At 39.7% G+C, this 13061-nt stretch overlaps 1 protein-coding gene across 9 annotated transcripts in view; it reads right to left on the minus strand.

Moving 5' to 3' along the window:
- Nucleotides 1-13061, minus strand: part of TENM2 (teneurin transmembrane protein 2) — a 1389831-nt gene that overhangs the window by 192377 nt on the left and 1184393 nt on the right. For all 9 annotated transcript variants that reach the window (XM_030825348.1, XM_030825333.1, XM_012505108.2 and 6 more), the window contains one exon: nt 8882-9087. In XM_030825348.1, coding sequence (XP_030681208.1) covers nt 8882-9087 — 206 coding nt within the window. The remainder of the gene's footprint in view (nt 1-8881; nt 9088-13061) is intronic.

The raw sequence follows: 13061 nt of genomic DNA on the forward strand, positions 1-13061 counted from the left end.
CTTTTTCTTTTCCTTTTCCTTTCCTTCTTTCTGGAATAGCAGCAGTTCCACAGCGGTTTCTTTTTCTTTTCTCTTCCTTCCTTCCTTCCTTCCTTCCTTCCTTCCTTCCTCCCTTTCTTTTCTTTCTTTTTCTTTCTTTTCTTTTCTTTCTTCCTTCCTTCCTTTTTTCTTTCTTTCTTCCTTTCTTTCTTTCTGACAGGATCTCACTCTTTTGCCCAGGCTAGAGTGGCACAATCAGGGCTCACTGCAGCCTTGACATCCTGGGCTCAAGCAATCCTCCCATCTCAGCCTCCCAAGTAGCTGGGACTACGGGCAGATACCACCATACCTGGCTAATTAAAATTTTTTTTTTGGTAGAGATGAAGTCTCACTTTGCTGTTCAGGGTGGTCTTGATATCCTGGGCTCAAGTGTTCCTCCCGCCTTGATATCCCAGAGTGCCAGGATTATAGGCATGAGCCACCACAGCTGGCCTTAAGTTTATTTTCTAAATAAGTATTTAGATATTTTAAAAATTATAACTCAACCCCACACTGACTTGATTTATATGGTAGGATCTAGTTATCTGGGAATCATTGGAATTCGTAAGGCCACTTAAAATGAATACACAAATGGAAATACACAAATTTAACAAATGGAAAAATGTTTGATTAGAACTTTATCTTAGAAAAGGAAACCCTGCCAAAAAGTTTATTTTTTATCATATTTAGGGAAATTCAGGTTATATTTGCAACTAGGCTTTAGTTGTGAGAATGAACACTGAATTTTCATACATACACAAAAACAAGTAAGCACACATTTTGTTCCATCAGCCTCATCGATAGCAAAACACATGCTGTTTTTAGAGATGTCAAAAGAGGAGCATTTTATGCATCTTAGAATCAATGAAACACACAGGACAGTGCAGCATCACTTAGTTTGACAAGTGCAACAGAATCAAAAAGAGCATTTCTGTAAGCAGATGGGATATCTTCATCAAATTTCCCAGGATCTCTCTTTACGTTTTTTATAATCACCCTCTTTGATGTGCCGATCTTATCACCTTCTTTGTTAATCTTCTCTGTCTCCGTGTTTAACTGTGCTACCTCAGCCAGATCCATATTTACCAAGGCTTTCCTCTGACACATTCAAGAAGATCCCCACCACCATTCTCCTTGACTTGATAAAATTCCTGTTTTTGGCAGCAGGTGTAATTTTACTCCGTAAACAACTGTGTTTACGTTGTTCTGTAGATGCTCCTAGAAGTGACTGAGCACCAGAGAGAAGGAAGAGGAAGGGGTCTGGCTGCTAGATCCACATCCCAGCTTTGAGCCCATAACCTCTGTCTCAGTTCTTCCATCTGTAAAAGGGGACTGCCACTAATGCTACCTAGCTCATATGGTGTTGTGAAGATAAAACAAGATAATACACATGGAACAATCAGTCCCTGTTACACTGTGGCCCTCAGATAGTGCTGGCTATTATTCCGAGTGGGTTTAGACATCATGCTAAATGGAGAGGGATCTCTGAGTGCAGGATATTTTTATAAGAGCTGGGATGAATGATTAATGAATATTGTCGTCTCAGAACAACTTTAGCTTCCCTACAAAGCATCCTTACTGAGAGGGGCTTCAATGAACATTTTAGAAGCCATTAATTTTTGTGAAGACCTTGGAACAAAGCTTTTCCTAACATCTCTCAGCATACATTGAACTTCTGTAACTGTCGTTTATCAGGAAGCTTAAAGATCTGTACTAGGCTTTCTTTGAATCCAGGCCGATGTGTGTCTGCTCAGATAAAGTCGTACAAGCAATTGCACTGATGGATACTGTTCAACTAAATGCCAGGCAGAGCAGAGGCACATGTTTGATTCAGGATGTAAAATCAGGAGTGGAATTCCAAATGAATGTGTGATATGTCCTATAATGGTGATTTTTTTTCAAATAAGGAGAGTTTCAAAGCTTGGGTGCAACTCCCCTATTTTTATATCTAAGGCAAGGGACGTGAGTAGTTGTTCGATATTTTAAGTGATTTAACCTTGAAACAATCATTTCCTTTTACTCCTCTTTCAAGCTTCTGGATCAATCTAATTGAAGAGTATTTCCAGTCTGTAAGGGAAATGATTAAAGGAAATACTATTGCTATTCACAAGTACTTGTATAGATTCCTTATGGTTTTTCTCAAAATTGCAAAAAAACACAAAGTATATAAATAAATGGAATCTTGAGAAAGTGACTGGAATTACAGGTGTCATCTATATCCTCTCTTTGTTTTACTGAAAATAGACTCAACCTTGTTACAGATTCACTTATTAAACACACACACACACACACACACACACACACACACACACACACAGAGAGAGATTACAGAAATTAAGAGAAGTATAAAAGATACCCATATTACAACCGCTCAAATGAATACATGTTAAGATTTTGTGGAATTATATCCAGTATGTGTGTGTGTATGTTGGAGACTGGGGGATGGGGGACTTGCCTTTCCTTTAATATGTTTTTATCGATAAAAGTAAGTACTTTTAAAACCTAATTCCCAGTCCTATTCTTCTTGACTATTCCTAGAGGTGACCACTCTCATGGGTTTAGTCTCTCTCTCTCTTTCTCTAGATATATATCCACACATATGTATTTATACATGTGATTTATTAATACACATACACACAGAGAGATTAACATTATAATACTAAACATGGATTTGAACTGTAAACTCTATGCTAATAAAACTGTCACTTTCATTTTTTTATATATAGAGTTCTATGTAAGATTTCACTTGAGGATAAAGATCCTTTGCTTTGAAAATTTGCAAACTCCTGAATTACAGCACCTCCAAGACTCTCTTCTGTCTAAATGTGTGAGTTGGTGCTGCCCCTCTGAACTCATTCCTGTTTTCTCTGTTGCTGCCTTCTCTCTGAGTTCCATGAACTCAAGCCTCCTCCTTCTTGTAAAACATCCACGGTGTCCTCCTGTGTACCCTTCACACTGGTTCTCTTTCCAGACTCAAGCATGCCATGACATTTCTCCTTGCTCTGCTCAGTAGCTGTCCAGGAGGGTGCCCACTGACTCAGATGGCAGTTTCAGTTCCTGTCTCCTGTTAGGATGCCACCAGCTAACCAGAAGGGGCCTCTCCAGAAAGTCCTTTCCAAAAGCACTTTCAGTCCAATGCAGAAGAAACCAAGGTTCTCTTGGTTTCACACAATTGTTCTCCACAGCTCGAGCTCCTTTGGAAAGGAAGGTTCTGAAAAATATGCCTGTAAAGATCTGGCTTCCTCCAAAATGAAATGAAACTTCATATCAGGGGCTTCTGCAAAGCACGAGTTGATGTGCTATGCAAGCTGACAGCCAAACCCTGGCACTGCCTCCACATTTCAGCTCCATGTGCAAGGTGAGGCCCAGTGGAACCTATTTGACTGGTCAATGGGCACTGAGAGGGTAAAGAGAGAGTGGCAAGATGACAGAGCCAGGGAGCTCCAAACAGCCAGGCACCCCAGCATCCCAGGAACGCAGTTAGTCCCACATCTAATTGAAACCACGTGCAGGTTTGCTTACTTAGGCAAGAAAGAAGGGGACAAGGAAAGACAGAGTTCATTTTCAAATGAGGATCTGAAATGAAAAGGAATAAACCTGAGCTGGCAAAGACTAATACCATTAACACCATCTATAAATCTGCTTTTAAAAAATGTCATTAGGGGAATTCCGCTGATGAGGACAAATAGAAATATTTGCTCAGCTCATTTTATCTTGGTCCACATATGCCCAATCTGCCATATTTGCATTTATTTGGTATGATCATGGGAAAATTTCTGGTCTCTTAAACTGTTCCCCCCTGTTGGCTAATGAGTTTAATGTGTGGATAATTTTACTTCCCATCCCATAGATACCTCTCAGCATAAAGCATTAGGGGGTATCAGCATCTGCTCCTGTCTTACTGCCATTCAATCCCTAGAATCTCTTTTAATCAACTTGCTGGAGCTGTAAGCCCATCGTATACTTTTAAGTTGCCTCCTGGCTCCATCGGTCTGAGTGATGAAATAGGCATTTTTAATATTTGCTAAACAGGATTGTGGAGAAGGTGAAGTCCCAGCAGGGCTCCCAAGTGGTAACTGCATCTCGTTTCCTCCGGTTAATCATGTACCTAATTTGCCAATTATTGACTTGTTCTTGCAAAGGATTTTACTTGGCTTGACATACCAGTAGCAATCAGTGATGAACTGTCAAGCAAACTTGCTCACTGCCTTAACCACCCAAGATTCTGACTTGCTGCAACTGCCTCTGAGATTTCCTTTGACGCCTAGCACTGTAGCCAGGTCAGATTATTCTTTTTCTTCAGTCTGTTACCTTTCTAGAACTGGGGCTGAGCAAATCTGACACAGTTTGTAGGATTTCAGATATCTGGCAAGGTGCACTAGGCTTCCACTGTACACATACCATCCCCATAAGAATTCGAGTTAGTAGGCTAAGAATGACTTAGATTGGCTTTTTTTTTTTTCTGTCTGTGTCTTTAAAAATGCAATGCATGAAGTTAAAACTGCTGCATTTAAAGCGCAATATAATACCTACCTTTAAAATTGGCAGCTTTAGAAACAATAATATTACATTTATGCAAGTGTTCAAGTAAATAAAATGGGCATTTCCACAATGCTTCTGGTGAGTAGGAGTGTAATTGGTACACATTTTCAGGACAATTTGGGAATATAAATAAAATCCTTAAGAGTTTATTTTCAAGAAAAGGATTGAGGATGCACACAAAGGCCAGCCACTAGGACAGGTCTCACAACATTTTATGTTTAAATCATTGGGGATCTTCACTGATATTTCTGGTGCTCCTTCCAGGGGACACCATCCGATGGTATGTCCTCCTCCACTAAAGTTACGATGTGACTGCTTTGGTTGATATAAGAAGGGCTTAAATGATATGGGTGACTTCCAAGCAGAGTTCTGTAGGAACTGGTACGCAATTCTCCATCTACTCCTTTCTTTGTTCCTGATAGTAGAAGTTTTACAGGTCTGTGTCCTTGAATAAGGTTGACATTGAGCAAAGTTCTCGTTAACCTAAGAGGGACATGTGAAGCAGGGTTTTCTAACCTCGGCACTATTAGCACTTGAAGCTAGTGATAATTCTTTGTGTTGGGGCTTCCCTGTGCACTGCAGGGTGTTTAGCGCATCCTTGGCCTCTATCCACTAGGTACTAGTAGCAACCTCCTCACAGTGTGACAGCCAGAACTATTTCCAGGCGTTGTCAAATGTTTCCAGGGTGGGAGTGGGGGCAGGGCAAAATCACCCCTGTTTGAAAGCCACTAATGGTGTAGCATAAACAAGAAAACAAAAACAAAAACCTTTGTTCTTTGAAGCTACCATTATTCTAGGTTTTTGTTTTCACTGAAATGGATACATTTTATTATAACAAAAATAATATATAAACATTTAGCAAAAGGGGACTGCTTTATATTAGGAGTGTTTTTACTTTTTTGTTTCTGTTTCTAAAACTTTTCTGCAATGAAATGTAGTTTTTTCTTTAGAAAGATGAAGAAACTAGAAAATTAATTTATTAAAAAATCTATATTTGTATAATTGCCTATCTATATACAGGATTTGCCAGGGCTACACAGAAATTCTAAGTATAATAAAACACTCATACATCATAGCTTTCTATTGTGCTTTAGTTTACAAAGGGTTTTCCCATCTTACCTTTGTTGTTATTGTGTAATTACAACCAAGTATTGTGAAGCAGGTTACATAGGTAGAAAAGGAAACTGAAGGTAAGAGAAGTTAAGGGACGTGCTCAAGGTCCCCTGGTTAATGTGTGGCAGAGTCTACATTCTGGACATTTTCTCCTATGCTATGTTGTCTCTGTATCTCTATAAAAAGCCAGTTTCAAAAAGTCAGCTGGGACAGACTGATTCTTGGGAAATTTAAGCAGGTATGTAATATCCTTGGACAAGGATACTAAACCTTGTAGGCTCTTGGTCAGAGCATGATACTCAATAAAATTTAAACAACCCTTTCATGTAGCACAGCCAATAGAATTTCATATTCTCCCCTCACCCCACCTCTTTCACTTTCTCTTTTTCCAGCTCAAATGAGTCACCTTGGCTAGACTGCCAATCCCCATAGAACTTATGTTCCTTGATAGGATATACCCATAAAAATGAGAAATTCTATAATGGTTCGAGACGTTAGTCGCCTATCCCCGCAAAGAGCTAAGCACTGTCTCCTTGAGGAAATGTAGCTCATCAAATGGACATGAATGCATGTAATGACAGCGAATGAATGTGAGAATACATACGGAGTTTTTTCTTTCTTTCTTTCTTTTTTGAAAACAGCGCCCCTATATTGTACCTGTCTTGTGAATTTCTAAGCATCGGCACGGTGCCTTGCTTACTTGACCCCTCAACACACAGTGAACTTTCAAATTGGCAGCTGGACTGAAACCTCAGCACACATCGGCCCATGCCTATTCATTTCCCTTCCCTTGAAATGTGCGATGGGGCTGTCTCTGGAGCGGAGCTATTTTGAGAGGACAATCACTAGAACAATCACAGTCTAGGCAGGAGATGGACAGTGCGGCATAGCCACAAAGGAAGAAAAGACATTGTCATTGAGGATTTGAGTCCTGAATGTCAGAACAGCAGGGAAGCCGGGTAGAGTATGTTTCTGCCTGCTGTCCACTACCACTCAGTTACAGAGAGTTACCAACTTGACTTGCCATGATCATTGGCTTTTCCATGATTCTGGTTTCCTGGAGCATGCAAGAGAAGGGGGCAAGCAGAGCTTTGGGGGTAATGTGGGGAAGAAGTAGTTTTCTTAGCAAAGCTCCTTGCATGCAACTGGTTGAGAGGGAAGTTATGCTCAGCTATGCCCAGAAGCATGCTCACACTTACCTCAATAATGCCGATAAGTAGATTTCACTACTGTAAATCCTTCATTTTGCTACAAGAGAATCAGTGGAGCCTGAAGGTCAAGGACACCACCTAACAATTTGCATAACCTCTCAGAGCAGCACCCTGCAGCCTGTCCAGAAGCTACAGAAATGCGCCAGGGATTCCTTTCAGCTGAACTCCTCTCCTTGTCTTGATGAGAATCTCTTTGACAAGCAGATATGATTTCTGTTATCAAGAGTTCTGCTTGGTCAGGGGCTGTGTTAACTCATCTCCAGATAATCAGTGTCTAGCCCTATAAATATTTTTTCTGGATGGATGGATGGATGGATGGAGGACTCATTGATTACCACATTACATATTGGTCCCTATAGCACGGGCTGTGTATGATTATAAAAACCTACACAGCTCTCCCTGCTCAGAAAAGAAATAGTCCTTTTAGTTCTTATATTGATCATTTTAGGCTGTAAAGATGGGATTGCAAATCAGTTTCATCTTGAGAGCCAATGATGGTCGATTGATAGTGGCTGCCTTAAGAGTTATATGGGAGGTATGTGTGCACTGGGCTCAGTAAGGAAAAGTGCTGTCATTGATTAGCAATGTCTGCCATGAGCTAAAGGTAAAGAAATTGTAGCCTGACTACCTTGCATTTGCCAATGGTTTTTTTTAGCTTTAAGTTCTTCCAATTGAATTTTCTAGATGAATTGCCTTTCCGACACATTTCAAAGTCAGCTTTGACTGGATATATGCATGTTTTGAGTTTTTTCCTAATGTACCTTATGTTCTTCCTGGGTTTGAGGGCATATGAGGCAGGAAAAACCCACTGGTTTTTTCACAGGATATACAATTCTTATTGGAAAAGAAAACCAAACTAGGTAGGTGTTAATTTACCCCAGGTGTTATGTATAATAATAGAACTTCTACCACGACAAACTAAGGGAAGAATGAGAGAAAAAATAATGAAATCCGTAATGTAATCCAATCTCTTCACTTCCAACGCTGTGAATAATCTCACTTTCATAGTGCCAAGGACTTCCCAAGGAACTTAGTACAGGGGAGCCACAGAGAAACATCTGCTGAATTTTAGTTTATGTTACATTATTCTTTTCACATATACTGAGATGTCTCCTAGTGATATTTTAACAAACTAATCCAATAACCAGAACATCTGAACAGAAAGTACCCAGTGATTAACCCCTAAACCTAGTAAAGCTGTTTTCATCAGGTTGGGATATTAGCCTTTATTTTTTGGAGATAAAATTCATAGGACACTGTGAATAACTGTAAGGTGGGTAGCTTTTGTGATTTTACAATGCCGTGGCTTGAGTGTATTCACTATGTTGAGTAAACCATCACCTCATTTCAGGCCATTACTATCACCACCCCAAAAACCCCATGGCAGTCAGCCCCAATTCCCATTTCCTGGCAACCACTAACCTCCTTTCTGTTTCTATGTATTTGCTTATTCTGGACAATACACATAAATGGAATCATGCAATATGTGGCCTATGGTATCTGGCTTCTTTCACTTTGCATAGTGTTTTTAAAGTTCATCCATGTTGTAGCACGTAACAATACTCCATTCCTTTCTATATCTGACTAATGGTATGGCTATGTCGGATTTTGTTTAGCCATTCACCAGTTGGACATTTGGGTTGGTTCCACTGTTTGCCTATCATAAATAAGGCTATGATGAACATTGATATATACGTTTTTGTAAGAAAATGGTGTTTTCAATTTTCTCTGGGTATATACCTAGAAGTGGAATTGCTCAATCATATGGTAATTCTACATTTAACTTTGTGAAAAACTGTCTCTTTTCCACAACAGCTGCACCATTTCACATTCCCACCAGCAATGTACAAGGGTTCTCATTTCTCCACACTCTCGCCAACATTTTTATTGTCCATCTTTTAATTATAGGCATTGTAGCGGGTGTGAAGTGGCATATATATATATATATATATATTTTTTTTTTTTTAAATGCTTGATTACATCAAACATGGTCATACCTGGGCATGAGATGGTGGAAGTCCTCTTCTTATGTAAACACCAAAGAGAGCGTCCTTCCCGAGGGAGATGTTGAACTTTAAGAACTGGGGCTGACTGATGTGAATTTGTGACCTCCAAAACACCCCTGGTGGGACTTCTTGTGTTACCCGCCGACCAACTTCTGCTTCACCACTGTCTATGCTGCTGTTTTTCAACGACCAGGGCACTGAAAAAAAAAAAGGAATAAATATCAGTCAATGACGTGTATAGATTAGTTGGCTCTATGTTTCTGTTTAATTACATGCCAGGTTTTTTTTTGTTTTAATATTAAGATTAAACTCACAGCAAGTTTCTTTTTAAGTTACAGCTAAAACATTTAGGTTTCAAGTAACAAAGCTATAAATGCACACCCCAGGGCATCTGAAATCTTGGCACAATGCTTTCTAAAATTATGTGATTACTCTTTACTGATCAAATATAATCAGATCTGGAGCCTGATAAATACATGTAAAGCTTCCAACTATCCCAAATGTGACTGGGATGTAAAAATTATCAGCAGGGGAGGGGAGGGCGATGTTAATTTGGCACCAAATTTAATTCTTGTAGCCTTTCATTATTCTTTCTAGACACAAATATACTCTGACATTTTCAACAAAAATCAGCCCAGAATAAATAAAACAACTCAGTAGAAAACGAAGACTTGAAACTCAAGCAGATCTTGAGTTAGAGGGGGCAGTCTAAGAACCACAGAGAAACAACATCTCTCCTTCATTTATATTAACGGATCTCTGGTGCATTATTTAAAATTGCTTATGTTGAAAATATTGGTTGCCTACACTCAGCATCCTTCAGAACTTTAATAATAGGAATTCCAAAAATATCTATGTTTAAAGTGGAGTTCTTAAAAACAATGAACCAGTCAGCACCTCCTATACTTCCAAGTGTGGTTTCCCTTGCAACCACAGAATTAAGGAAAAGCTGAGCATGACTAGCAGTTGCCCAATAAAAGCAAGTTAGTCAATCTCTGAGAGCTTCATTTCCCTTATCTCTAAAATGGGGGAAAAAATCTCATAGTATAAAGGCCATTTGTGATTCCTTCAAATCGATTCTGAACTTGGTAAGAAATATAAAATATTATTCTTCTATATTCCTAAGAACTTCTGAGCCAAATGAAATCAAACAGAAAGAACTGAAGTCATTCTTGTTTTGAGGGGAGTCTTTTCATTTCTGGAACCCCTGATCACTTTGGTAACCTTGTAGCTCCAAAAATTTCATCAGCCTGATGGGCCCAGGATGCTCCCCTCGACATTCTGTGAAGGACTAACTCTTCTAAAAATATTTATCTATCATTTGGCCACCAGATATTGCAAAGGTTTCAGATGATCCTGAGAAATGATAAAATTGCTAAAGACTGGCCTAAACGGTGAGAGAACCTGTCTGACACTGTCTCTTGGTCCCAGTTTCTCTATGTGTAAAATGGAGAGATGACACTTTTGGTCTCTGAAGGTCTTTCATGTCTAAATTATAAAAGAAAACCACAGAGTGATTTGAAGATATAAAGTTTTTCCCTCTTATTTTCTTTAAAATATGAGGTGATTGATTTTTATGCAGCTCAATACGAAACCAGCAGGGACTTAAAATAAAGCAAGAGAAACACTGGTTTGGATCTTAAGAATAACCTTTTGACTTCTAGGATGATAAAAGTAGGGAATGAGGTCCGAAAGGAAGTTTGGAAGCCTCCTTCGCATCTCATCTTTAAAAATAAAATAAACAGCCGGAAGTCCTGAGTGGTCCAGACCTTCAGATGGGGACTAGATGGTTTATTTATCAAACATTCTGAACTTTTGTTTTGTTTGTTTTTTGAGACAGGGTCTCACTCTGTTGCCTAGGCTGGAGTGCAGTGGCACGATCTCAGCTCACTGCAGCCTTGACCTCCTGGGCTCAAGTGATACTCCTTGCCTCAGCCCCCCAAATTAGCTGGGACTATAGGCATGGACCACCATGCCTGTCTGCTTAAATTTTTTTTCTTTTCTTTTTTTTTTTTTTTTGTAGAGACAAGGTCTCACTATGTTGCCCAGGCACTGGTCTCAAGCTCTTGGTCTCAAGTGATTCTCCAGCTTGGCCTCCCAAAATGCTGGGATTACCTCTGTGAGCCACCACATCCAGCATGAACTTTTAAATGTTGGCTAACCTTTCTAATGGATACTGATTACTTACCTGCAGGGGAGGAATACAGCATCATGTTTAAGAGCAGAGACCCTGGGCTGAAATTGCCATAGCTCAAATCCTAATTTTGATACTGGCTAAATGTATCTTGCTGTGCTTCAGTGTCTGCGTGTATAGATGGGACACTATTTATTTCACAGGATTGTTATAAGGTTTTACTGAGTTTAGGCTGTGTAAAGCTCTTAGAATAATTTCTGGCACAAAATAAGTATTATTACCTGTAAGGCCCTAACCCTAAATTAGGTGTTGTTTATTTGGGGGTTTTGCTAAAATAATGGCATGTCCAGGGGGAAACACTTGTTATCACAACAAGTTGATCAGGAGCTCTCATTACTATAAACTGGAAACTAAATTTTAGTTTAAAATGCTGCATTTGACACCCCTTCCTTGGGGAAGGGATATAATAAAAAGGATATAAATACAAAGAAGGCATATAATAATATAAAAAGGAGGAAGGAAGGGACATAGTAAGAGAGCCGCCTGGGGAAGAAGAGTGTGTGGTCCTCTGATAGGTACCAAAAGAAAACCCAGCAATCAGCGTGGCAACAAGTTAAAGAAATGCATTATAAATAAAAAAAGAAAACTTTAAAAACATGATTCATCTTTAACTTAATAAGCTGGGCTTTCCTTTATGTCTGTTGGGCTTTCCGGCATTGCTGGGTTAATGACAGCATATGAAAAAGAGGCAGGAAATCAGCACCCACGAGTGTTCTAATCTACTGTGGAAACCTAAATGGATTGTGATGTCAAGCCAGATGCAGATGCTGGAGATGTGCAAGGGAGCTTGTCTCCAGAAAGCAGCTGTTCTGGAGAAATTCAGATAAGGAGCCCCAAAGCTTCTTTTCTTATAGCAGTGAGGTCCTCTTCCTTTACTACACCCTGGCTTCAGGACACTGAGTAAATTAGCTCCCACTACCAGCCAGCACAGGCTACTTCCTCAGTAGTCACAGTGCCCCCTAGGGTTTTAGATCCTCCCTTCCTCATCCCATTCACTAAATAAGGGAGTGCACCTGAGGCATGAAGTACAGAAGTTAGACAGAACTGGGTTTGAATCCTGGCTCTGCTTCTTTTATGCTGTGTGACCTCTAGCAATTTGCTTAACCTCTCTGGATTTCCAGTCCTTTTTTTTTGTAAAATGGGAACAATAGTTCTAACTGCCTGGGAGGGTGTAACAACTAGAAGTACACAAAAGAGAGATTAGTATAGTGCCTAGCACGAAATAATAGTGAAATAATTGCTAAGTTCTTACGTGGAACGAAAAAAAGGATGAAAAACTATGTGGGAAAGCATCTGGCTTTCTTTGCAGAGTAAGGAATTCTCTAAAAGACAATAAATAGTGTGTGCACATGTAATATATATGAATGTCTATGTGTCTATTTGTATGTCTCTAGCTCTCTATCAAGAGTCTAATTTTTCTGGAATAGACTCATTTATGAGGACAAGCTTAAAACTGGGAGTCAGGGCCTGGTTCAGGTCAAGCGCACCTTCACACTAAAGCTCTACTTTCCTTTGCAATACCACCCCAACCACTGTCCTCAGCCAGACAAATTGTTTTCTCTGTGTTTCTATAGCAATTATGCTTTTCTGCAGCCCACAGCAGCTGTTGTTAGGTATTGTACTTGATTTTGCTTGCCTTCCTAAGTCTCTGTCTCTGGACACTGTGCTCCCTGAGGTCAGGCAGAGATGCAGATTCATCTCTACGTTCTCTAAGCTTTGCACCTGGCAACTGTAAGTGATCTATAAATTCTTATTGAACTGGATCAAACTCTACAAACCCATCTGGTGGGGTATTGTAACCAAACCCCTGTGATGACAGGGTAAAGTGTAAATATTAACAAAGATTTACTTTGAAAATCTACACGTGTAAGGAAAATGGATGTGCTGCGGTCTAGGCCGAGGGAGACATCCTGTCACGCATGACTCAGCAAGTTTGGAGCACAGGCGCACAACTCTGCTTATTATGTAATCATGCCA

The sequence above is a fragment of the Nomascus leucogenys genome, chromosome 2 (genome assembly GCF_006542625.1).
Source record: "Nomascus leucogenys isolate Asia chromosome 2, Asia_NLE_v1, whole genome shotgun sequence".
NCBI classification, from domain to species: Eukaryota; Metazoa; Chordata; class Mammalia; order Primates; family Hylobatidae; genus Nomascus; species Nomascus leucogenys.